General features: G+C 42.0%; 2 protein-coding genes across 2 annotated transcripts in view; one reads left to right on the forward strand and one right to left on the reverse strand.

The window, feature by feature from the left end:
- The window catches only part of pcxb (pyruvate carboxylase b), a 313,827-nt gene that overhangs the window by 98,495 nt on the left and 191,089 nt on the right, over positions 1–24,243 (reverse strand). The window lies entirely within an intron of this gene.
- LOC146636696 (leucine-rich repeat and fibronectin type-III domain-containing protein 2) lies at positions 483–17,529 on the forward strand. The gene is made up of 5 exons (XM_085349660.1): positions 483–1,315; positions 3,090–3,260; positions 5,007–5,168; positions 5,795–6,529; positions 16,212–17,529. Exons 1-5 carry the CDS (start codon positions 483–485, stop codon positions 17,527–17,529), a joined length of 3,219 nt encoding a protein of 1,072 aa, XP_085205786.1.

Below are 24,243 nucleotides of genomic sequence, written 5' to 3' on the forward strand. Positions count from 1 at the left end.
ATATAACAATAATCCACTCTAACATGTTTCTAGGTAACTGTTACTATGGGGACTGGCTGTGTTCAGTCTTTTGGGATGCTGTTGCTAGGCAATAAGCTACAGTGGCAAAGAGGTAGACAGGACAGAATATACATGTAAGCCAATTAAAAAAAAAAAAAAAAAAAAAAAAAAAAAAAAAAAAGCACACAGCAAGGGAGGCAACCATTTTTCAATACAGATTTTTTTAATGCTACAAAGCACCATGTAGGCACTAGTGTGAAGTGGTACTTGTTTAGAAGAGGCCTTGACCCACACAGGTATGGATGTGTGTAAAGCAAGCCCTTGCTTCACTTCTGTCTAGTCAGAGTAGGTGGAAGACAAAAAAAACAGACACACACATAGAAATACGACCAACTGTATGAGTTTAAAAACTATGTCTAATCTTTTCCCCCCCATCTGTTCTCTTTTTCTCTCCAGGTCTGTGAACAGCCAGGCGTTCTACCATGCCTGTCCCCCCACCCTTCAATCCCCGCAGACAAAAACACCTACCCCACACACACCACCCCGAAGACAGAGCAGAGGGCTCCGACTTCCCCTCCCTCTTCCCTCTGCCCAGTCTGTCCGTCTCTCTTCTGTCCCCTCTTTTTGTTTCATCTCTGTCAACTTCCTCCCATCTCATCCACTGCGCCTGTCCCAGGACTGCAAAGAGAACCCTCCCGGACTCTGTCCCTTTCCCAGTCTTTCACTGGCTGACTTTGGTCACATGCTGCCTGCTTCCTTCTCTAATTGGAGCAGGGGAGACGTGGGGTGTGGTCTCGGCCTGTCCTTTCCACTGCGTGTGTCGAAACCTTTCGGAGTCACTGAGCACGCTCTGTGCCGACAAAGGCCTCCTGTTCGTCCCACCGCATGTTGACCGGCGGACAGTTGAGCTGCGACTGGCCGATAACTTTATAACAGAAGTGGGCGGAAATGATTTTGTCAACATGACCGGATTGGTTGATCTGACACTGTCAAGGAACACCATCCACCTTATTAGACCAATGGCCTTTGCTGACCTGGAGAGTCTACGCTCTCTGCATCTGGATGGTGAGCAGTTATTTTATTCTCAGTGTTCAAGACTTGAATCAAATACACTACTTAAACGTGTTTTTACCCGTTTATTGTTTTATCCAGGTAATCGCTTGACAATACTCGGACCTAGAGACCTTGCAGGTTTGGTCAATCTGCAGCACCTGATTGTCAACAACAACCAGCTGATCAAGGTCTCCGTGCAGGCTTTCGATGACTTCTTGCTCACACTGGAAGACCTCGACTTATCTTACAATAACCTCAGGAGGTGAGTTTTTGCTTTTGTTGGGTATCACCCACGTGCACAGCACATCCAAGCCACAGACATTGTTCTTTAAGCAGAAATCATCAAAAATGGGGCCTGGAGCCAGACTTGCAACGTTTAAAAACGGCAGTGAAGTCCGTTGTTGATAGAGTTTCTCACTAAATTACTCCAAAAACTTGTACGTGTGAAGGTTTTGTGCCTTTCCACTGATCTCTCAATTGTTCATATGACGGTAAACTCAATGAATTAAGAAAAATAAACTATGAGATTATTTTTCTTGCAATATTTCAGGATGTTCATCCTCCTTGTAAATAGGTCATTCTTAAATAGATAGTATTTAACAAGAATACTTTATTTTGCACATTTTGAAGACATATCTCACATGGGTTTATGGTTACAAGTTTAAGTTTTAGGAAAACACCTTGTGCTACACAACTTAAAGGGGAAAAGAACCATATACTGTTGTTTTTCTTAGGCTGCATACAGTGGACTGAACGTGGCCCATGAACTAAATTGAGTTTGACATCCTTTGTGTCAAACTCAATTTAATTCATGAGCCAGCATACACTGACACACCCGTCTCTGTCAGTGTATCCTGCACACAAAATTTACACACAAATGCACAATGAAAACACTTGGCATATGAGGCAACGAGGAGAAGAAAGGGAAAGAAAAATGAAAGTCAATTTTGATGAGGTTCTAATTTTCTTTCACTTGGTCTGAGCTCACTCCATTGCCACCGTGTACACTGTTATAGCTGCTCTATACAGCTGAGTGCAGGGTGCAGTATTCTTCTCATGTCTATTTAGGACAATAGGGATTCAGCGTTACTTACCATTCCTCTGGTCTAAATGATAAGTCAGAACAATGATGATATTCTCTTTTAGACCTCTATTCTCTTCCTAGTGTCCCTCTGTGCTGATAAATTCAGCAGCATTGGGCTGTCAGTTCTGATTAAGATGTTTCATTTGTCTCCTCTAAAGCAGCTCTTTGGCCTTTCTCCAACCTCTAAAACCATAATCTAAACCATAAACATGGTCTAATTAACTATGCCTGGCACTTCTTTCCTCTTTCAGGCCTGTTGTCTAATCAAACTATTGTACAGATAAATGGAGGCCACCTGCTGTAACCATCAATGTTTACCAAATTGTTTTTGTAACTGATTAAAATCACTGAATACGTTTATTTAGTCAACTACAAAAAGAAAAGCATGCTTTGCACCCAATGAACTTTATTACTCAACAGCAAGGTGATTGTAAAGTTCAGTTCGGTGAACCTGGACACAAAAAAAGGTTAAAATCAGCAGGGCTGGTGTGACTGATGCCAAAAAATAAATGCTTCGTATTTTTCCTATTTTGCTAGTTCCAGACATTTCATTTGGATTCACTAATTGGTCCAAAACAGGGAATGACAGCACTAATGGAATACTAAATGACTACAGCAATGGGTCACAGATGGGACTTGGGGAAACCCAGATAGAGCAAAAGATTCAGAAGGAAAACAAGCATCTGTTGTTGTTGTCTGCCATTGTTGTCACTATTAATTCATCGTTGCATATTTGTTCTCTGACGAGTAAGAAGAAATTACCCAGAGAACAACAAATGAACTGTGGATCTATCGGTGCTACAATCACATCCTTTAATAAAGTGGTCTCAAGAGGTGGATCTGTCTTTAGAGCTGCTGTTACTCCATCTTCACACTGCATGATCAATCTCACTACAAAGTTTACCAATTCAATAAATCTCACATTAGCCGTTGTTCTTTTTTATATCTACAGGGTACCATGGGAGTCCATTCAGAACATGGCCAGTCTGCACACACTAAACCTGGACCATAACCTGATAGATCACATAGCGGAAGGAGTCTTTGGAGAGCTGTATAAGCTTGCAAGGCTGGATATGACCTCCAACAGGCTCCGAACCCTGCCTCCTGATCCTCTCTTTGCAAGGTAGCTCTTAAGCTTCAACTTTTATGTTTCCCTCAGAAGTAGCTTAGTAGAAATATCCTGTTGCAGACGCCACAAAGCTACCAGTGTGTGTGTTTTTAGCAGGGTGCTTTCTGGCATAGAAAAAGAAGAAAGACAATGCTGGTGTGCTGGCATTCGGTAAATTCTTTAGTCAACATTTACTTTTATGCTATTTATGTGCCACCACAAATTCTCACCACTTCGCTGACTCAAACATATTTCAAGTTTTGAAATAGTGATGGCGAGTTATATGACGGTTATAAATAGAAGTACGCACTCATTGGAAAGCTGTCAGATGTGCTCCAACTAATGTGGAAATCAAAGTCCAGCTGTGACACAGCTTTGGTCAACTGGAACTCAGTGGGACTGACATTTTTGTCAAATCAACCGTATGAGGTGTTGCACTGACACGATTTCTAACTCGCCTGTCTAAGGACTACGTTGCACGCTATGACAGACCATAGTGTGCAAGATCATAACAACTGACCAGTGCTTTGATTAGTAATAGAGACATTTCAGCTCAGGCCACCTTTTAAAAACAAGTTAAAATGATCTCTTTAATCATAACTTCCCCTGTAACTGCATCCAGATTTAAAAGGGAAACCTGAATGCTTGCACAACAAGTTGTATTCTTCTATAGTTTATGCAATCCAGTGTTTAAATCTTTTATATTTTAACATAAAGTTCAGTCTGATTGTACTAAATAGAGCTTCTCACATAGCCATGCTATACACAGCCAGTTTATTCTGCAGTTTCACATGTTCCCATACCCTCTACAGATCACACCAGTCATTAAATGCCATATAAAATTACTTATAACAGCTTGGTATTAAAATGGAAACTTGGGAACAATTATCAAGTTTAAGGTTTTAGAAACATTTGAAAATAAGTTATGGCACAACAAAATTTTTTACAATTGCAGACATTTGCACAATAAATGAACTCCACGAATTGCTTCCCTTCCACTGATCCATGTGTTCAGATAACGCAAAGGTGGATTTGATGTTCACATAAATCAACGTACAGTCACAGTTAACCCTTTTCTAAAAACAGCTGTGAACTGTAAAATGCTTTGCGGGAGCAGATCAGTATAAAGTACATTAAAAGCAGAAAATAGAGTGACACAATCAGACAGCTGAGCCTCGTCTATCAAGCTTTGTCCAATTAACTTCAAAAGAATTTGTTAAACAAAAATTGCAACACTTGTGCAACGGTGCCCATTAGAGGTCTCAGAAAACAAGTAGTGGTCTCCAAACCATTTGTCAGAATGAGAATCAAAGCTAAAAATTTGTGGTGAGCAAAGACAGCCTCATCTACCAGCCGTTCACACTGTATAACTGACAAGTTTTACTCAGTGATGCATGCAAAGCTCAGATTTCTGTCAGGAGCAAATAGCAGAGAGGTTGAACATGGTATGTTCAAATGTGAAGATACCATGTTCACATTTGGTTTGCACCAAATTGACTTCAACCTGTCTAAGGACAAGTTCATGAAAGACGTCCTAAAGTTGTTCTTAGAGAGAGATGTTCAAAGTAAATCATTTATAAAAATTTAACCAAATGCAAATTGATTATCTTCATGAGTTTTAAGGCTCTTTTGTATTCACTACAGGTACTCGTTTCAAAATGAGAGAAAAGACAATTATGAATACTGCATTTAAATAACCTCGAAGTCCAGCAAGGCATCATTAAGTGAATGGACTGACTGCTTTTCTTTTATTATATTCAGGTCTCAGACAGGTGCAATAAGTCCTACCCCATACAATGCTGTCATAAGCCTAAATTTTGGAGGGAACCCACTGCACTGCAATTGTGAACTGCTGTGGTTAAGGCGCCTCATCCGTGGAGATGACATGGAGACGTGTGCCACTCCTGCTCACCTTGCTGGAAGGTAAATCATCGTCAGCTGGTCAACGGATTATTCTGATTCTTGTAACTAGTAAAGGTTTCCTCTATCATAGGGCAACAATGTAATAAGTTACAGGCTGAACAATGTTTTGAATTAAAATGACCTAATTCTTACCTTAATGAGATCAAGCTCAAACTCATGAGGACAGGTACGCCATGCAGCCAGTTTTAAGAACACTGGCGTGATATTTTGCCCCTAATTAGATACTCTGAACTACCTCTACTTCCTACATCACTCTTTTCTAAATTTCTAGTCTAACTCTAGTCAAAACCACACTGAAAATGAAGCATTTATGAGGAAAAGGAGTTGCTGTCCTCATCAGTCTGCTATTATTCACATTTTCAGCATTTTTGAGTTTGTCATCATAGGATCCTGGTGTCTCTTAGTTTGAATATGTATGCGGACAGATGTTAACATGATAGGCTTTGATAGAAGGAAGCTGTTGGTCTTCGCATTTTAAGCTCCTGTCCCACATATGATTCTTGCGTGACTCATTGCAAGATGCTATCTGGTTAATTGATCATTTGGGATTTGTGGAGAATAGCAAAATTAATCTGCTCCACCCATCTCCCTCCACCTCTCTCACTGTCTCTTTTCTGTGCCTGCAGATATTTCTGGTCAATTCCTGAGGAGGAGTTCACATGTGAACCACCTCTCATCACTCGCCACACGCACAAGCTGTGGGTGCTGGAGGGCCAGCGAGCCACGCTAAAGTGCCGTGCCATTGGTGACCCCGAGCCAGTAGTCCACTGGGTTTCACCAGATGATCGCATCATCGCAAACTCATCCCGGACCAGCTCCTTTAGCAACGGGACCTTGGATATCTTGGTAACAGTAGCCCGTGATGACGGGGCATATACATGTATCGCAATAAACGCAGCAGGTGAAGCAACTGCCACTGTGGATCTCAAAATAATCCCCCTGCCTCACCGGGGTGGAGTAGGTGGAAACGCTGGGAGCAACAGTGTTAACACCAAGAACAACAGGAACGTGACCAATGGAATTTTACGGACCGATCCGGGCTCGTCGGATATCAGCACGGCCAAAAATGGAGGGATTAACAATGGCGGTGGACGCGGAGGAGAGCCAGAGGATGGGAAAAGAGTTGGAGGGGATGACGAAGAGGGTGACGGCGGTAGGGCATCTGAAGGAGAGAGGACTGATGGAGGAAGCATGGAGGAAGAAGAAGGGGACGAAGAGGAAGGAAGGATGATTGGAGTACAGGGAGTAACATCGACATCGGCTCAGGTCCGATGGGATTTGGGGCGTTTGTCTGGAGCTTACGTTGTCTGGATGTATCAGATACAGTACAACTGCACCGCCGATGAGACGCTCGTTTACAGGTCAGTTCAACTTTACTCACAATGCAAATAATAGAAGCTTTTGTCGCTTATCTAATGGCAAACTTAGACACTTGCCATATGATTGCTTTCTCAGCTTCTCCTCCAGAAGGTATTTTTGCAGGGTCATGCCCACCCTTTTCTTTCATGCTAATCATTTTAAATATTTATCCATTACAATATGACACCTCAGTAGTCGAACTGTTCATCTTGCATATTGATGTGCGGATAGCTTAAGGGAAAAGTGAACGGGGAGCGGAATAAAGGGATAGTGGACGAGAGTGTGTTAATAATTTATCTCCATCACTATGACACTTAATCTCAATAGGCAGTAGCCAGTGCATATGGGTGAGTGCAGAATGGGAGGATATGTGGATAACGTGGAAAAGGATTTGAAGGAGGGGGATGTTTCTGAACCGAGCTGCGCAACATAAACATCAAGAGGCCACGGTGTCCATCTAAAAATGCACGATAACAGTGATGCAACATGTATTTAATCTAAATACACTAATTTTCATAAGTTATGTCAGTGTATGACTCATCATAGTCTAAGAGGGAGATAAATAACCACTTAGAAAGTTGATTTGTAGTTAAAGGATTCAAAGCTCTTATTTACGCCATGGCATACAAGTACAGGGTACAGATCTGGAAAACATGGAGGTAAAACTAAAAAACAAACATCTGCAAGTATTTGAAAATTCCGCTTTTTCCCCTCAAAGATCTAATGTAGCTGTGGCTATACAAGATAAGTTCTACATAAGGAAGACCAAAAACAATATCCTGAAAAATCGCATCTTTTTTATTTGCATTTCTAAAATATTGGGCTTGCATAAGAATCCATGAGAGAAAACAGTCTAAACAAAGCTAAAGGACGAGACTAATGTCTTTCAATATAAAACAGTGTGGCTTTTTTTAGCTACTTGGTGTGCTTACATGTACAATACTATGGTGCTGTTCATGAATTATAGCGGTACACAGTCAAAGTTTACTGTTTTTGAATTTATGAGCGTAGACTGATGAGACATTATGCGTGGGGTTATTGCTACAGTGGCTGAAACAGTGAGGAAGATGGGATAAGACACTGGGCTGGCTGAGCAAGGGCTGCCACTGTGCTATTATTTGTGTGGGGTTTTTATTTTAGCTGGCAGTAATGCTGGGGTTCAATGTGGCTTCCCTCAGGTATTATAAAGAAGGCATTAAGCTGTAAGTGTATCGTAAGGGGTAGAGCAACTCGTATGACAAAGACTGTAGAGAACAGAGATGGAAATATGATTGTGAAGAAAAAAAAGCTATAATCTGAAAGTTTGAGAGCAAAGTAAAAATAGTAGGAACCTGAGCTGTTTGCAAAAGGGTGGATGGGGAGGTAAAAAGCAATACTATGAGTGAAGGATACAGTTAGAAGGGGAAAGCGGATGAATTTAGACATGTGGACTGAGACCTGTAGAGACTGAGAAGATGGGTTCTACCCAAATCACCTTGAGGTGAGATTGAGATAAAAGCAGGATGTGTGAAAGCAGACTGACAGTAAGGAGGACAAGAGAGTAGAAGGCCCACGTGGGAAAAGGAAGACAAAAACAAAAAAAGGAACTGAGGGTGGAGAGAGGGAGGGAAGGTATTTAAATCCATAACTGAAATAGAAAGACCGTGTACACAGATATACACCTGGGTATGAAAGAAAGGGGGAGGTTGGGGGAACTGATGCAATAAGGGAGAAAGGAGAAAATGGAGCCCACGGAAACGTAAGACAGCGAGAAAAAAAAAAAACAAGCAAACAGGAATAATGTGACAAGGGAGCAGGAACGTTTAGAAATAGAGACGAGGCAATTTTGTGAAAGCAAAGTGCTCCTCTGCTGAAAAGGAGGTTGTGCAGTTGAAAGGATGGAGATAAAGAGATGTCCAACAGGAATGCAACATCAAAACAAATAACATGCAGATTCTTTAGACTCCCACGACACGCTTGTTATACCTAAAATGAGCTCACTGACATCTCGAGTTCCTTGTTGATCACTAGTGTTAATTTCTCAGTGGATAATAATCTGAGATCAGGGGAGCAAGCTGGTTATCTCTAGTAACAAAGGTTAAGAGAAGATACTCTCCACAAACTATGAGATATCAAACAACACAATACCAGGTTAATTAGTTTCTCGATTAAATTTGACTCAAAATTTAAGTGTATTTTCTCAAGGGTGGTTTTATAAAAATACAGACTTCTTTGGGCACCTAAACGTAGCTCTTTAAGGCGAAAGGTTGACACCAGTAAAATGCTTTTCTTAAACACTCAGCTGTGAGAGAAACAAAAGAAAACAGAAGAGATAAGCATGAAAGAATGAGTCACAGACCAGCTGGGATCACAGGAGAGTAAGCGATCTGAGGTTTTGCCAGATTGTGACACATACAGCCCTCTGTTTTCCTGGTGGTGTGATTTGTTCAGAGTAGGGTAACAGGTAACAGGTCAGTGTGGAAAACAGGTTGAAATAGGAGACAAGTCTGGAGGCACAACCCTCAGTCTCTCAGGACAGAAAGAGGAAAGCAGCATACTACAACGCTGTCGAGCATTTCCAGTATGGCTTCCCATCATGCTATCAATGAGCTAGTGCCAACTAAAGTTTCACACGAGAAAAAAAGGAATCAACCAAAGCAAGTCTGGCTTAGAAACTCAAAAGGTGAGACCAGGTCAGTGAGATTTCAGGTTTTTTATCTGGGATTTGTGTTCGTATTCTATTGCTGAATTTGGGAGGAGGAAACACCAGCCACTCGCTGAATTGGGCAAAAGATGGGAAGAGGGGGAGACGAGGGGCATTCAGAAATGAAGACAGAAACACAGGAAAAGAGGAATCTTTGAGAAATGACAAGAAATAAATGCATCGTAAGATGGTGGTATGCAGACAAGAGAACAGCAGACTGCACTGTATCCTTTAAAAGGTCAGTCGTATGTTAGACAACACCGACCTCCATTTTAGCATGCTTTGTAATTCTGCTGGCATCTGTGAGAGTACCAAGTACAATGTCATGGATGTGGCTTCCTTTGAGCTGTGCTCCCTCACAACATTAAGCCAGCTTCCTTCCCGGAGCTCTGCTACCCTTTAACAGCACCACACGGTCACTGATCCTTCAGTGTGACATGAAACCCAGATTCTGAAAAGCACAGTGAAAGAACTGCCAAAGATTTCCTTGTTGCCGGTAAATGTGAGCAATTACCATGAGTTCTTTGCCCACGCATGGGACTGGTCTACCTGAAGGACAAAGAGCAGGACAGGAAAGCACGAGTCCATGTTAATGAGCCAGCACTTTAAAGCAACCGATGGAGCACCATCTGTTCAAAAGCGCGTTTTCGTCAGCACTTGCAAGTCACAAAGAACATGCAGTCATAGACAGTTTAAGGCTGTCAACCCTCATCGGCCGGCACTACAGCTTTGTGGAGCTTTTTCGGTCGCGTCTTAATCAGAAGCACGTCAACTTTAATGGCAGCTGTGATACTGAATTAACACATTGACATATTCCATGTACTGTATGCAGGAACACAAAGCTGAAAGAAGCATTTAATTAGCTGGGATTGTAAACAATGACCTCGCTACCAGTCAGAATCTACCTGACATGTAGTAAATAGACATTTTACAGGAAACAGATTCCATGTTCAGCACAAGTCTCACTGAGCCCAACCTCTGTATAATCCATTATTCACTAAGAATTATACAAGATATCTGCCGTTTCACTGTGCTTCATGATTTTTTTTACGTGTAAATCCATCTATTTTTAGCCTCTGGCAAGCAGTTGGGAATTAGTTATGAATCACTGCTATATACGGTATGTCAGAGAGAGCATCTGTATGACACTTGTATATGTCTGAGCCAAAAGTTTCTCATTAGGTTTAACAACAGTCTTTAAAGTGCGCAGGAAGGCGTAGAGTGGCTTTGACAATTTTCACAATTGCACCCCAGTCACCACATGATCGACCTTTCTGCCGGGCACTCAAAGTGCCAAGTTCGGCTAAGACTTAATGGGAACAGTAACGATCACAGGGAGAGCAATGGGAGTACATTGGAGAGAAAAATCACGCAGAGTTTGAGAAATAATGAGAATAATGAAAGTTGTGTCTAAGAAAAGGCCGCACTGTTAAAAAGTACAGAGCGAGAGGTTGAAAGCCGCAGGAAAGGAGTGTGCTGAGAAACCGAGCTGAGAACACGGCTAATGAGTCACAAAAGGAGAGGGCTTTAATAAAAAAATCCTGAAAATTAGGTGTTGGCATTAAAGATTTTTCCTGTTGCAAATTACCCACCATATCTGACTAATATTTGAAAACACTGAATTGTGCTATGGATGTATTTATAAATGCTCACCCAGGGCACTGACTATAGCTACACCAAACTATGTGTCAGTTTTATTTATTTAAACTAAATGTGCTTAGCAAAAGTGACAAGAATCTAAACTACAGTGTGTTCAGCCAACAAAACCAGGAAAAAACAAACAACACACTGAGCTGTGCAAATGATTTTCCCCACTGGTCCAATCAGAAATCCATCAAAATCTTCACATGGTTTCACTTTGTCATATTACAACATATTACAACACAAAAAAAAAATCATAAAAGCAAGAAGATATGTGCAAATGCTGAGGCTGGGATTGATAAGGATGTAATAAGAGATGTGGCAGGGAGCAGGGCATGCCGAGGCATGCGGCTTCAAAGATGGAAAAAGAGGAAAGCAAAATGAACAAACAAGGACCAGGACAGCTGAGCGGTTAGAGGGCAGGGAGGGAAGCGAAAAGGAGATGAGGTAAAATGAAGTGAAGAGTTTTACCCCACGGGAAGAGCTAATTAAGTGTTAAACTACTGTGTCAATACATGCGTCAGCTCATATCAGAGGCTTCAAAAGGAAGGGGAAGAGAACAGGGTCAGCACTCAATACATATGTCACGTTATATTATTCTGTAGAGTCACATGAAGGAAAAGGACGGGCTAAGCAGGTAGCAAAGGATGGACAGGGAATTTCCTATAAATATCTAGGTGGTTAAAGTGAAGAAAGGGGGAGCAACGATGAGGACGACAAGGAGAAGGTCGCATAATGAAAGAAAGCAACCGAATCAGGCATCGAGGGGGGAAAAATAAAATCAGACCGAATAAGGAAGAGTTAAGTGAAAAGCCAGATAAAGGAAAGCAAAACAGGGGAGGTGGGGTGATCATGGAAAACTGAAGAAAGCAGACAAAATTGAGAGAGACAGATAACAAGGCAATAAACAGTCTGACGAATCAAGGCTAAAAATGTATGTAGGAAAGAGTGAACGAACAAAAGGCGTGACATGGGGTGGGGGGGGTGAGGAGAGCTGGATAGATGTCAGCCAGAAGGAGATAATTGCTTTGTTGTTCCTCTTCATCTTTCTTTCTCTCACTCACTCCTCCGGCTCTTGCCCAATCTTGTCTGGTGTCAGACCACCAGACTTGGTAACTCTGACAGAGAGGAGCAAGACGTGAGGCGGCGAGAATAACAAAAGACAGGAAGTACGATGAGAAGAAAGAAAAAAAATTGGGCTCCACCACTCCTTGATTCCCTCCATCACTCTCTTTTCCTCTCCGCCTTACTCTCACGGATACTAATAATTACTCGTTTCTGTGTCACCGGCTTGAACAAAGCACTCCCTTGTCTCGATTACTTTCTTCCTGCATCTGTGGATGTGCACGCCTTTGCAGGCTTTAACCATAATTAGAAGCACAGGGATGGAGCAAACTCTCTTGGTATGTTAGAAGCCGGCCCACAAAGATCGAGTCGGCGCAAATACAGACAACACCACGGCCGTTTAATCAATCAATTTTCGTAGTCCACGATGATCAGTCCGAGTTACACGAGATGCACTTTGTATTCATGAACATAATGTCTCGAGCAGAGGTTTTAGCCGGATATTATTTCATGTGTACCCACACCACATAGCTAAATACGGGTAAAAAAATGAATAATGCAGCGAGTGCTAGCGAATCAGCATATCAAAGATGCATGCGTTTGTGAATGTGTCTGGGTCTTCCATGTATATTTTAGTGAATTTGCTTGCCTATTTTTGTTGCTCCCAGTGTAGCAAAAACAACTAGAGAGGTGATTCACAATCTCATAAGGGAGGAAGCAGTGGCGGGGTGGGAAAGACGACTGAGAGGGGTGGTGGGCAAGAGGAAGAGGAAAAGAAATATAGGATACAAATGGTGAGGTGGGTAGTGAAAAGGAAAAGAGGCGGTAAGAGGATGAGGGAGGAGCAGTGGTACCTAAAAAGGAGATGGCAGAGGAGATAGGGGTAGATGAGAGGGGAGGAAGAGTGACCTTGGATGCTCAATCATGGTACATGGTTATTGGTGTGGCTAATAGAGATGTAGTGGAGTGACTGAAAAGGAAGAGAGGCTGGGAGATCAGGTAGAGCCTGGTGGAAAATACCAAAGGATTTGAGGCAAGCAGATGAGGTAAAAGATACACAGGATTAGACCAGAGGAGGAGAGTGAAGTTGTAAAAGAGGTTGAACCAAAGATGACTGCATCACTGCAGATTTAGGCTAAGGAAAAAGAGGGATGGGTGATTGCACCGCAATGAAAAGCTCATAGGATATGAGGAGATAAGAGAGCCTGATCACCCAAACGGAGGAAATCTGGTCATGTAAGACTGATGGAGGAAAATAATAAAATAAGTTGGCCGCATTGACGGTGGAGGACTGATAAAGAGCTTTACAGGAGTATATAGAGGGAAGAATGGAGGACAGAGTGAATAAAAAGGGAGGAGTCTGAATAGTAGGATTAGAAAAATGACTAAAGGTGTGCATGACTGTGTGAGGCATGGTCACAATGGAGGACCAAATCAAAGACTCATCCAGAAAGCTTAGTTGTGTTAGGCTAATCCAGACAGATGCAAATATGCTGGTCTAGAATATATCATCTTATAAGATTTAGGCATTCTTTTTCAGTATCCAGCAACACACTAACTCTGAACCAGTATACACTAATATGAATCAAAGTAAGAAAAGAGATTTGGGTATTAGCCTGTGATAGACAGAAGCAGCAACTCACTGGAGTACATGAATCACTCCAATGATGGTCAAGTCGCTCTGTCTTGTGGGATCTATCAATTATATATAGATGCATAAAGGCTGTGGATGAACTGACACCATTGCGATAAATCTCGGGGGCTTTGATAAGCCTATACTATGACAAAGGCTTTTTATTCAGAAAACAGAAGCATAGCGAGCGATGCCTCTTGTATATTTCATGTTAGAAATCTGATTGAGCACCCCCTGTCTTTACTACTGGACTTCACAGGAGTTATTCACAATTCTCTGACTTGACTGATTGCACAAGAGGTTTTATTTTGAGCTTTCATCCCTGAGATATTTGGTCATAATCCTCGGTTTCACTTTCACACTCTGGATGTCTTTTTGCTGTAGGAATATGAAAACTCCTTAATCAAAACCTCTCATCTTTTTATGTCAGTGCTGGTTACTGCTGATGTTTAGGTTGTCCACTGTAGTTTATATCCATGAGTTCAGAGATCTCTGACACTTCTTTACAGTTCTGTGAGAAAGATTAAATTAGCTTCAGCATACACATTTCTTAGCGTATCAAAGTACAGCTTTATTTTTGTAATTGGCATCTCTCAAGCTTATGCTGTGCTTATGATGTTGCTATGGAAAAATTTGGCAATTTTATGTCAATTTTCTGAAAATAAGACATGACTAATATCCTGGGAAATGAAGCTAGGAAAGTTGATTGGTCTCGAGTGCTTAGTGTGTGGATATCAGAAGACGAGGTACTCTTAGTATAATTACTACACTGCCAAGTCAAATAATGAGCCTTTGCCATGGAAACATACACCTGGAACCCAAGCTGCTCCACCGCACAGCACGAGTTAACGGGCAGATTTGTAACTGTGTTAGAAGGGACTTTATAGCGACCTAATGACCGCCGGATGAGGACGACTTTAATGACGATGCCCCATGTGTCTACTCAGATTATCTGGGAACCTGGAGTGTCACACAGTACGTTGTAATTTCTTGTTAAATTCATACCGAGCTTCTGCTGAAAATTAGAAGTTTGGAAGCATTTCCTTGCTATTCAAATCACCCCAGGCAATTTGCTAAAACGGTGCAACCGTTTGAAACATTGTTATTCGCAAAGAGAGAGAGGAAGAAAAAAATATTTTCTTTTAAATTATACGAGTGCAAAAGTTGATATTGTGGACATCTGTAGAAAACATTTGGTTTTGTTAACTTTTAAAGCCTTGAGGAGGTAGTGAAAATGATCAATATTCCTACTTGCCATAACCCAGATCCACTGCTCTGGACTGTAGCTTGCCTCAAGAAGGCCCCTCTCATTTCCCAGCTAGCACTGCATTATTCAAGACGACTAATCCCATCTTTACACCAACATCGATATAACTACGGCTGTGAGAATTATCAGATTGGTTTTATTTGAAAAACTTCATTATATAACAGGCGCCAATTATCCCCAATTTAAAACTGAAGAAAAACAAGACCAAACCGCTGCCGTCTCTGGGTCTCCATTTTGAAGGCATTACATACTGAGTAAGGTTAGGGGACTTCTGCAGCAGCTCCCTGGATGTCTGAGTCATCCTAGATGGCATTTATAGGATGTAGCTCAGGTCTGAGGGGAGCTGAAATGGTTAGTAACGTAGGATACAAATAAGCCCTTTGATGTAGCGTGAAAGCGAATGGAGGAAAAAAAAGGACTTGGACAGCGTGATGCAGAGGAAAAACAAAGGAACTACTGACAAAATACTCTGGTTAGCAAAACAAAACTACAATACATACTTGCCCACACAAGAGGTTTGGAAATGCAGAGGGCAGAGTCATACCCATCAGCGACACTTCAGGTGCGCTTCAGTCTCCCACACACACTTTACCCTGGCATGTCACATACACAAACCCACTGGCATCAAAACACACGTTTATTCCCTCATCCCATAAATACAAACATAGATCCAGGTGCAAACACAGAAAAAATAAAAAATCACATGCAACTTATGTAACGTCTGCTCCCTCGATTCACCGTCTTTACCCCCCAGTATCCCTCTATTGTTCACCTCTCGCCCATTTGTTATATATATATTATAACGGCTGCTCGAACACTTAAAATGAGGACACATTCAAAGCACTTCTCTCTTTATTATCCCACGCAAGCTCTCACTCATTACAGACACACAGGAAAACATCTGCACTCTAAAAGACCAAAGCCAGATTATATACGTCTTAATTTCATAACTTCTGCTGAAAAGCAAACATCAACTATACTTTAACTTTAATTCAGAAATTAAACCTAAAACGACCAAATGTGTAGAGTTTTGCTGTGATGTTTGCTTCCCGCAAAGATGCGAATACATCCCCACATACGTAGACACGCTCCTGCTCTCCAAATGAGCAGACAGAGTTCTCTTTTCATGTTCCCTAGGCGCGCTCCCCATCAATAGCCTCATTTTCCCCTCACTCCCCTACTGCAGTATTTACTCCGGTGCCGTTTCTAGCCCTCCCTTTACACCCATTTCCTCCGCTTGTATTCCCAATCTTCAACCGTTTATTTCTTAAATTCGGTCGGATTAGTCAAAATATCGAGGTCAGGTTTCAAATTACAGCAGACGCTATGCATTTCTGTGCACCGTCCATGTTTATGTAACTGACCCATGTTCTTTTCCCTTTATTCCCTCTTTAGAATCTTACCGTCAACCAGTGATCGATTCCTGCTGAAGAACCTGGTTTCCGGTGTGGACTATAATCTGTGCGTGTTGGCCATTTTTGATGACACAATCACATCTTTAGCTGCGACAAAGGTTCTGGGCTGCACAACCTTCTCCACCAAGGATGTTTACCCTGCATGTCGCTCTCTGCAAGCCCACTTTCTGGGCGGGACACTCACCATACTGGTTGGCGGCGTTGTTGTTGTCACTTTACTTGTGTTTACTGTGGCACTCATGGTTCGCCACCGCGTTTGCAATCACGGGGACCATATAATGTGTCACAGCAGCAATACCGAGGCAGGAGGCGGGGCCTGCTGTCAGGGGAGTGTAGGAGGTGGGGACAAAGGAGGAAACGGTAGCGGATGCTACCAATCCAATGGTTCTGGAGACATGATGATGGTGGTCCTGCCCAATGGTCTGCCTTCTAAGAGAGGAGGAGAGAAGGACAATGAAAAGGAAAAAGAGGCCGATTCAGCCTCTTCTGTGCCTCCAAAACTGCCTCCTAAGCCCAGGCCGAAACCTAAAGTCAACCTGGAGCAGTTTCTTTCAGCTGGAGGCGTGGTTTCCACAACGACAGGGGCAGGAAGTGAGATGGCACTGGTGGTGAGACAGCGAAAGTTGGACAAGGCGTCACCGTACACCTCAGAAAGTGACAGAACGCCCCTCTACTACTCCCCTTCTCCCCCCTCAACCCTTCCCCGTCAGTCGCGTCAGAGGGAGCGCCCAAGGCCCCGACTGGAGCGAGAGCTGACCAATCGTGCTAGTTTTTCTCTCGCGGCACCCCTGAGAGACTCGGAGCTGTTGGACTGGAGAGTCGCACCCAGAGGCAGGGACAAATGGAACTCCTCACAGGCTTATCAGAGCCCCGTTTCCCCTCTGAGCCCCGCCTGTGGAACAGTTAGCAAACGGAGGCACTCGCTCGATATGGGCTCCTCGGTCGCGCTAGCGACTGATGCCGCAGCGAGTGTCGCCAGGCGCTACGGCGCTGTCAGTTATGCCAAGCGGCTAAGCGTCATCTGGACAAGGCGGAGCCAGTCGCTGCATGGAATGCTGGTGCAGTGCGCTTCGACAGCAAGCACAGCGTCGTCGACCACGAGCGACGAGTGCGAAAGCAGCGGCGGGTTCGGGGGTCACTGTGATTTCCAAAGGGGATATATTCATGCTTATAACGCCACCAACTCCAACTCTAACACTGGGATTACTCCCGGGAAAGCAAATAATGGAAAAGACAGGAGTAGGGAAAAAGGAAAGGATGGAAAGAGCGCGGAAGAACTGGAGGAAAGCGTCGTATAGGGGCACGGATTACAAAAAGTGGAGGGGGATAAAGGGTTCTGTACGAGGACAGTTTGAATGAGATGCTGATTTAAGAAGGCCAAAGAGGTGAGGAGGGATTACAAAAGCAAAACTGTTTTAGATGAAAAACTTCCAGTTCAGAGGAAGGAAGGAGAGCAGGTGACTCAAGTGTCACTAATGCAGCTTCTTGATTTGCCCTGTGAGCTGAGAGGAGGGAGGATACCAAGAAGTGAGGTCAGGATTTGTAAGAGGCTCTTCGAGGAACCTCGAAAGTGATGGCAGAGAAATGTGACCAAAAAAAAAATTAATAAAAAAAAAAAAATCTTTAAAAATTCAAGGCGACGGGGAAAGAGAAAGTACAATCATCAGAGTGACAAAGAAAGGAAAAACAAATATGTGAGAGGGACATGGGGGGATGTAAATTAAGGAAATAATGAGGGAAAACAGCAGTAAGGAAACAGAACAAGGGTTACAGCAGAGGAGGAGATGTTGTGACCTGTGTGGATCACACTAACACAACCACTCAATTCTCCAGTCTCAGCTCCCACACCACCATGAGGCTTTACACCGGATCAAGAACACCACCACTGTTAATACTGGAGAAATACTTGTGACAGAAATGCATCAGTGAAAAGGTCTGGATGCCACTCTGTTGTTTTGGCTTTCACGCAGCCGGCCATTTTGAAGCTCTTTTCTGAATGTGACTTTTATGTGTCCTCTGTGTCTGGACAATGATTTTGGCTCGCTGCGCCTGCGGATTATGGGAGTATAAATACAGAGCTGGGTGCATTGGACATGATCAATCGATACAGGCTGGAAACAGCGAGGGGAGCCCAGACATTATTAAAAGAAAGACACTGGAATTACAATGGAGTTGATATGGATTACAAAATGGAGACGGGAGTGCACAATGGAACGTGTAAGCGTGTGCATTTGTAAAAGACGAGATCGTATTGGATGTCAGATGATAATGGACCAAACAGATGAATAATGCTAATGGATGCGCAAGTGTGCATGCGTCTATGGATCAGGGACAGGATGCATTTGTGTGCCTGTGTGTATATGAATGTTCGTGGGGTGGGGTGGGGGGCGAGCCGGTGAAGTAGACTCCATGTTTCAAAAATGTTTAGTGCTTTGTGGATATGCTGTAAAAAAGAAAGGAAAAAAAACCCTAAAAATTAAGGTGAGAGGCGTCCTTGAGCTCCACTGAGAGTGAAAGCAGAGCGAAATGTTTAAATACGCCACAACCAGTACAACTTATTTTCAGCAGTGTAGCATGGTGAGAAGGCGGAAACTGTTAAATGGGAATTAAAATTTCAAATTCATTTGTGTGACTTCAAACTCCTTTGTGCCACATGGGTTCATGGTAAATCCAAATCGAATGTTCTCAGAAAGGAAGCAGTTTAAAAAAAATAAAAACAAAACAGTAAATGAATCAAACTGCTGCAGAAGCCACTAAACGCTATAAAATCTGTTGGAAGACTCTTAAAAACCTCTATGAGAGAGAGACACACAAACACATACATATATAGTATATAAATAAAATAATGTTACTTGTCGCACCATGTGTTTGTTTTTCAAAGTTTTCTGGGGAGTGATTCTAGGATCGAACGCAAACTATGAAAAGTGTGATTTTTTTGTTTTAGACAAGAAATCTTCGTGAGTAGGAAAGAACATGATTATGACTAGGCAGTTAAATTAACTACCACAACAACAACAACAACAACAAGAATAAGCGCACAGCACAAAACACAAACTGGCAAGCACACACACACAGATGCCTATTAAACAAAGCCAATTCCAATAATAACAATCAGTGTTGTTTCCTTTCTGTTCTCATTTCATTTTGCCAAAGTCAATATTGTTCTCTTGACTTGATATAAATAATAAAATTTACATGTATGGAACTGAGACTGAGTCATTAACGCGTGGCCATGTGTCATGTTTGTGCGCTTGACTACTTAAGTACATTGTGTATGCGTGGGGGGAAAAAAGAAAGAAGCACTGCATCTGAATATTAATCGTGTGTATTTTGGTGCATCTACAACAGCAGATTTCAGTGTTATATTTAAATCTATTGCAAAATTAGATTGGATATAGTTTAATTAAAAAAAAAGTGCCAATGCTGCTTTGGTTTAGTTTGCACTTGGACAGAATTGTGAAGATGAGTCAGTCCTCGTGAAAATGTTTTGAGCTCCAGGCAAACTTGTGAGTCAAAGAAGCTGCAGCGCACACGCACATCTGTGGGGCGAAAATGAAGCTGTTTACTTGTCAGTCAGTGGAGCTGATTAGGAGGTAAGGGTGAAGTAACATTTCTTATGGTAATTAAAAACATTTCTTACAGTAAAGAAAAAAACATGAGGAAAAGAGAACATAAAAAGAAGCAAACTGGTAGGAGAAGGGAGATCAATGAGCTCAGGAACAGACAGAAATGGGTTTAGAAGGAAAAAAGGTGTAAACAAGATTTCAAAGGACAGATTGGATATGACACAGAATAGGAAAGAGCGCTGATGTGACAACAGACAGACAGAACGGGAACTAAAAGCCGTCAGGCTAATGGATCCTGAAACCGATGCTCTGTTATTATCAACAATATTAGCTGGTTTCAGACAGGCTCTGTATTTCAATATAAGACATCACAAGCTCCTTTCAATGCTATCTGCAGCTGAGATCAACACTCACTTGGAAACGAAGCGAGCTGGCAGCAATCTGCATCTGAGCAGAACTAATTAAACTTTTAAACATACGAGAAGAAGAAAAGTGTCAAACATGAACTATCAAACCAAAACATCATTTCTGTTAATTATTTACATCTTTCAGGTCATAGCGGAAAAAGCTGAAGCGGAGGTAGAACGGATCTAGTCGTCTCTGCCCTTTTCTGAGGTTTTCTGAGGTTAGATGGGGGAAAACTATCCCACCAGCACAATCCGAGTTTCTCGTACTTATTTCACTTTGTTGCTGAGAAAACACTTCAACAGTGGGCTGAATTTGGTGCATCACTAAACATCGACAATAAGATCAACAGTGGCAATGTTGTATCGCAGCAATAATGCAGTAGCTAAATGTTGTTGTGATGAAGGGCATTAAGACTTGAAGATTTCTGTGTGTCCCTGGCAAAAAACAAAGACAAAAAATAGAAATGGGGAAAGGAAAAACCAACATGAACCATTAGTGCGATTGTGATTCATTGCATCCCTAGCTGAAATGAACTGATTCCTGCACAGGGCTGCACAACTGTTTATTTTACTTCGGTTTAATATTTACTCCAATTAGTCTTTCAGCCCACCTGAGAATAAAGTCTTATATTTCATGAATTTTTTTTTTTTTTTAAATTCCTGTCTCCACTTTCTGTTGAGTCCTATGCAGATGCTGCCAAAATGTAGATATGGAGGGAGGGGTGCGGCTGAGAGACTACTGAAACACCTGGAGACAGACTACGATAAGGAAAAGTGAAGGAAATAGAGATAGAAGTTTGGCTTTCACTGCGTGCCTCTCAGTGTCCACAGTATGCCCATAAGTAAGACACTTTTTTAAATCTGTTTGAGGAAGAGATCGAAATCAAACAGTGTGATAAGTCTGTGTGTGTTATTTTTGTAATGCAAATTGACAGGGATGGGGTAAAAAGGGTCTTTTTCCCTCTTGTGCTTTGAGCATCAGACACCAGGCAATGCTAGAGTGGCAGACTGTGTTCGAATATGAAACCATCAACAGTGACAGGGGGAGTAAAACGGTGTGCTGGAAAGTGTGCGCGCACCTGCGTGTCTCTGCACATGAGGCTGGAGGGCAATTTGATTTAAAACTCATAAGAGTCTTCCTTTTAATGTGGCCAGAGTCTTTGCTACAGTCACCTTTAAAAACTGCGTGTCTGCCTGCATGTACATGGGTGCACTTAAGTGTGACAGGTAAGAGCAACAATGCAGCACAACTCTCCCCCTGGCTTTTTTTTGCCGATGGCAAAAACCTGTCCCAATTTCACACAATTAAAAAAAAAGGCTGAGTTACATTCAAACATTCACAGCCACAGACAAAATTACCTTTCAGCAAACAAACGTGTGTCTGTGCACTGCGAGATAACCTTCTGGCAGCGTTTGCATGTTTCTGTGTGCACGTCTTATTGGTGCATCCCGAAAGGTTGTGTCTGCCAGCAGCCAAACTTCCTCTGACATTTGCAGTTATGATAAAGGTATGATGCATTTCCCTGCAGTGTGCTGACTAACTGCTTACTCAGGATGCTTTAAGAGTCAGCAGCTAACGTGCTAGATACCAGTTGGACCAGTTATAGAACATACTGAAGTGTACACCTTGACAAAAAAGGAGCAGACAAGACATCTGTCTAATGGACAAACATCCCATGAACATCTGAGAAAACGTTATTACCAACCCCAACACTCCATGAGTGCTACGCAGCTGTCTCACCAGCCTGAAATTATGACAAATGACTACACAAAGCTATTGAAAATGAGGTTCTAAGTAAAGCTGGAGATTACAAATATGAAGAAGAAAATGCACACAGGAAACCCCTCTCAGATAGGGCTGCTCAATTAATCGAATTTTAATCACGATTACGATCTGGGCTTTCAACGATCATTAAAAATGACTGAGCCGATTATTAGCCCCTCCCTCATTTATCCGCGACACCTTAAAGGCCGGTCCGTGAAAATATTGTCGGGCATAAACCGGTCCGTGGCGCAAAAAAGGTTGGAGACCGCTGATTAAGAGGACCCGAGGGAAGCTCGGAAAGCTAAGCAGAAGTTATTTGGAGAGTGACTGCCGTTGGTTGAAAAGAGTTAAAAAAAAAAAAAACTTCAGTGGTGTTGCACACTATTTTATATTATTTTTTTAAAGTCATTGTTAACCCTTTAAAGCCGGTCAGAGCAGTAAGCTCCGTTTTGCGTAACTATTGTTAAATCCCTGTAGAACCTGAACCGTGTAAGCTAGCGCAATAATTTGTTTTGCATATGAAACCGGAGGAGTTGTACTTACATCTTATGCCATCAGCTTGTCCTCGGTCACGGTTTCGTTCCACATATAGCTTTGCAAAAAATTGCATAAAAAGCGCTTGCAGGAACAAAAACATAATATTCCAGAAACACGCTTTGCCGTTCCTATCAGCTGTTCGTAACACTTCCCACAGTGAAATGATGCACATGCTGTTTTCTTTGCAAATTTGCATCATAGGATTGTTTTTTGTTTTTCCTGCAGTATATAAAAATTGCTGTATCTCCAAAATAAAACTATGAAGACACTCAAAATAAATTTCCTGTGGTGGGAAACTATTTTTTGCAACTTTATTGTATTTAAGGTTTTGAGGGATAAACCTCTTAAATTTCTCCAAGTAGAAATATATGTAAACAAAACAAAAGCGATTTTCAATTTTTTTTGTAGTTTATTGCACTTTTTTGCAATTTATGTAATTACTATGGACTTAATGCATACATATTATTAAAATATGGGCTATAACAGTTGTATTGATGTATAGCAACTTGAAATGCTCCCACAAATGGCACTACAGCATGTAAAAAAATAATATAAGCTCTGGTGGACTTGGTTCTATAGTAGGTCTTAAAGGGTTAAATAAATATCGTCAAATAATCGTGATCTCAATTTCAGTGAAAATAATCGTGATTATCATTTTTGCCATAATCGAGCAGCCCTACTCTCAGATACTGCGCTTTACCTACGAGTATAATACATTTTTAAATCACCGTTCAGTGAATGCAGTACGGAGCAGCAGCAGAAATCACACGGGGCTTCTCACCTAATTAGTCACTTTTACGTCAAGTGTCAACAGGATACAGTGGCTATAAGTGTGAGATTGAGAGTTTAATTTACAGCGATAAGTAACGTCCACAAGAAAAGCATTGTTTCTCTTAAGCTCACTTGGCAGAATAATCATTGTAAGTTTGCTCACAAAGAAATGAACAGCCTCTAATTTTCATGATCTTTTCCTTTAAATGGAGAGAAAATGTCTAAGAAAGAAATCTAGAAAAACGTAAAAGTTATAAACTGATTTGCATGTCACAGAATGAACTAGTATTTGATCACCTTTAAGCCATCTGATTTGTGTATAAAACACCTGTTCACAGAATCAGTGCACCACCATGGGCAAGACCAAAGAACTGTGAAAGGATATCAGGGACAACATTGCATCGTCTGGGCTAAAAGACCATCAGCGATAAGCTTTGACGAGAAGGTGACAACTGCATGATTAGTCGGAAATTTGAAGAAATATAAAATTCATCAATTGCCCTCAGTCTGAGCTCCGTGCCAGATCTTGCCTCATGGAGTGAGGATGATCATCATCTGAACGATTCAGAGGCGGCTTGGGAGAAAAGTGTGGATCGGACGAAACCAATATCAAACTCCCTGGCGTCAACATGACTTGGGGACTTGAGCAGCCGATGAACGGGACTGTGTGCCGCAAGGGTTGTGGATGAGCCTTTCAGCATGACAGTGAGGCTGATGAAGAAGCCCATTAACGTCATGGAGTGACCTCAGTCCTGTAGAAAAGCTGCGAAGAGAGCTGAAGGGCTAAAGAGCAGAGAGCCTAAATCCCACCTGAGATGTACAGAAACCTGGTGACCAACTACACGGCTGGGCTTGCAAACATGCTTTCTGTACAGAGTTATTTTTTGCTTGAGGATAGATATTTCAATCAATGACATGCATCTCTTTCAAGTCATCTTTTAAATCTTTTATAAAACTCACTGGGTT

Source organism: Diplotaxodon limnothrissa, linkage group LG3, assembly GCF_057381915.1.
Source record: "Diplotaxodon limnothrissa isolate DT_005_m linkage group LG3, D_limnothrissa_male_GT1.1, whole genome shotgun sequence".
In the NCBI taxonomy this organism is placed as follows: domain Eukaryota; kingdom Metazoa; phylum Chordata; class Actinopteri; order Cichliformes; family Cichlidae; genus Diplotaxodon; species Diplotaxodon limnothrissa.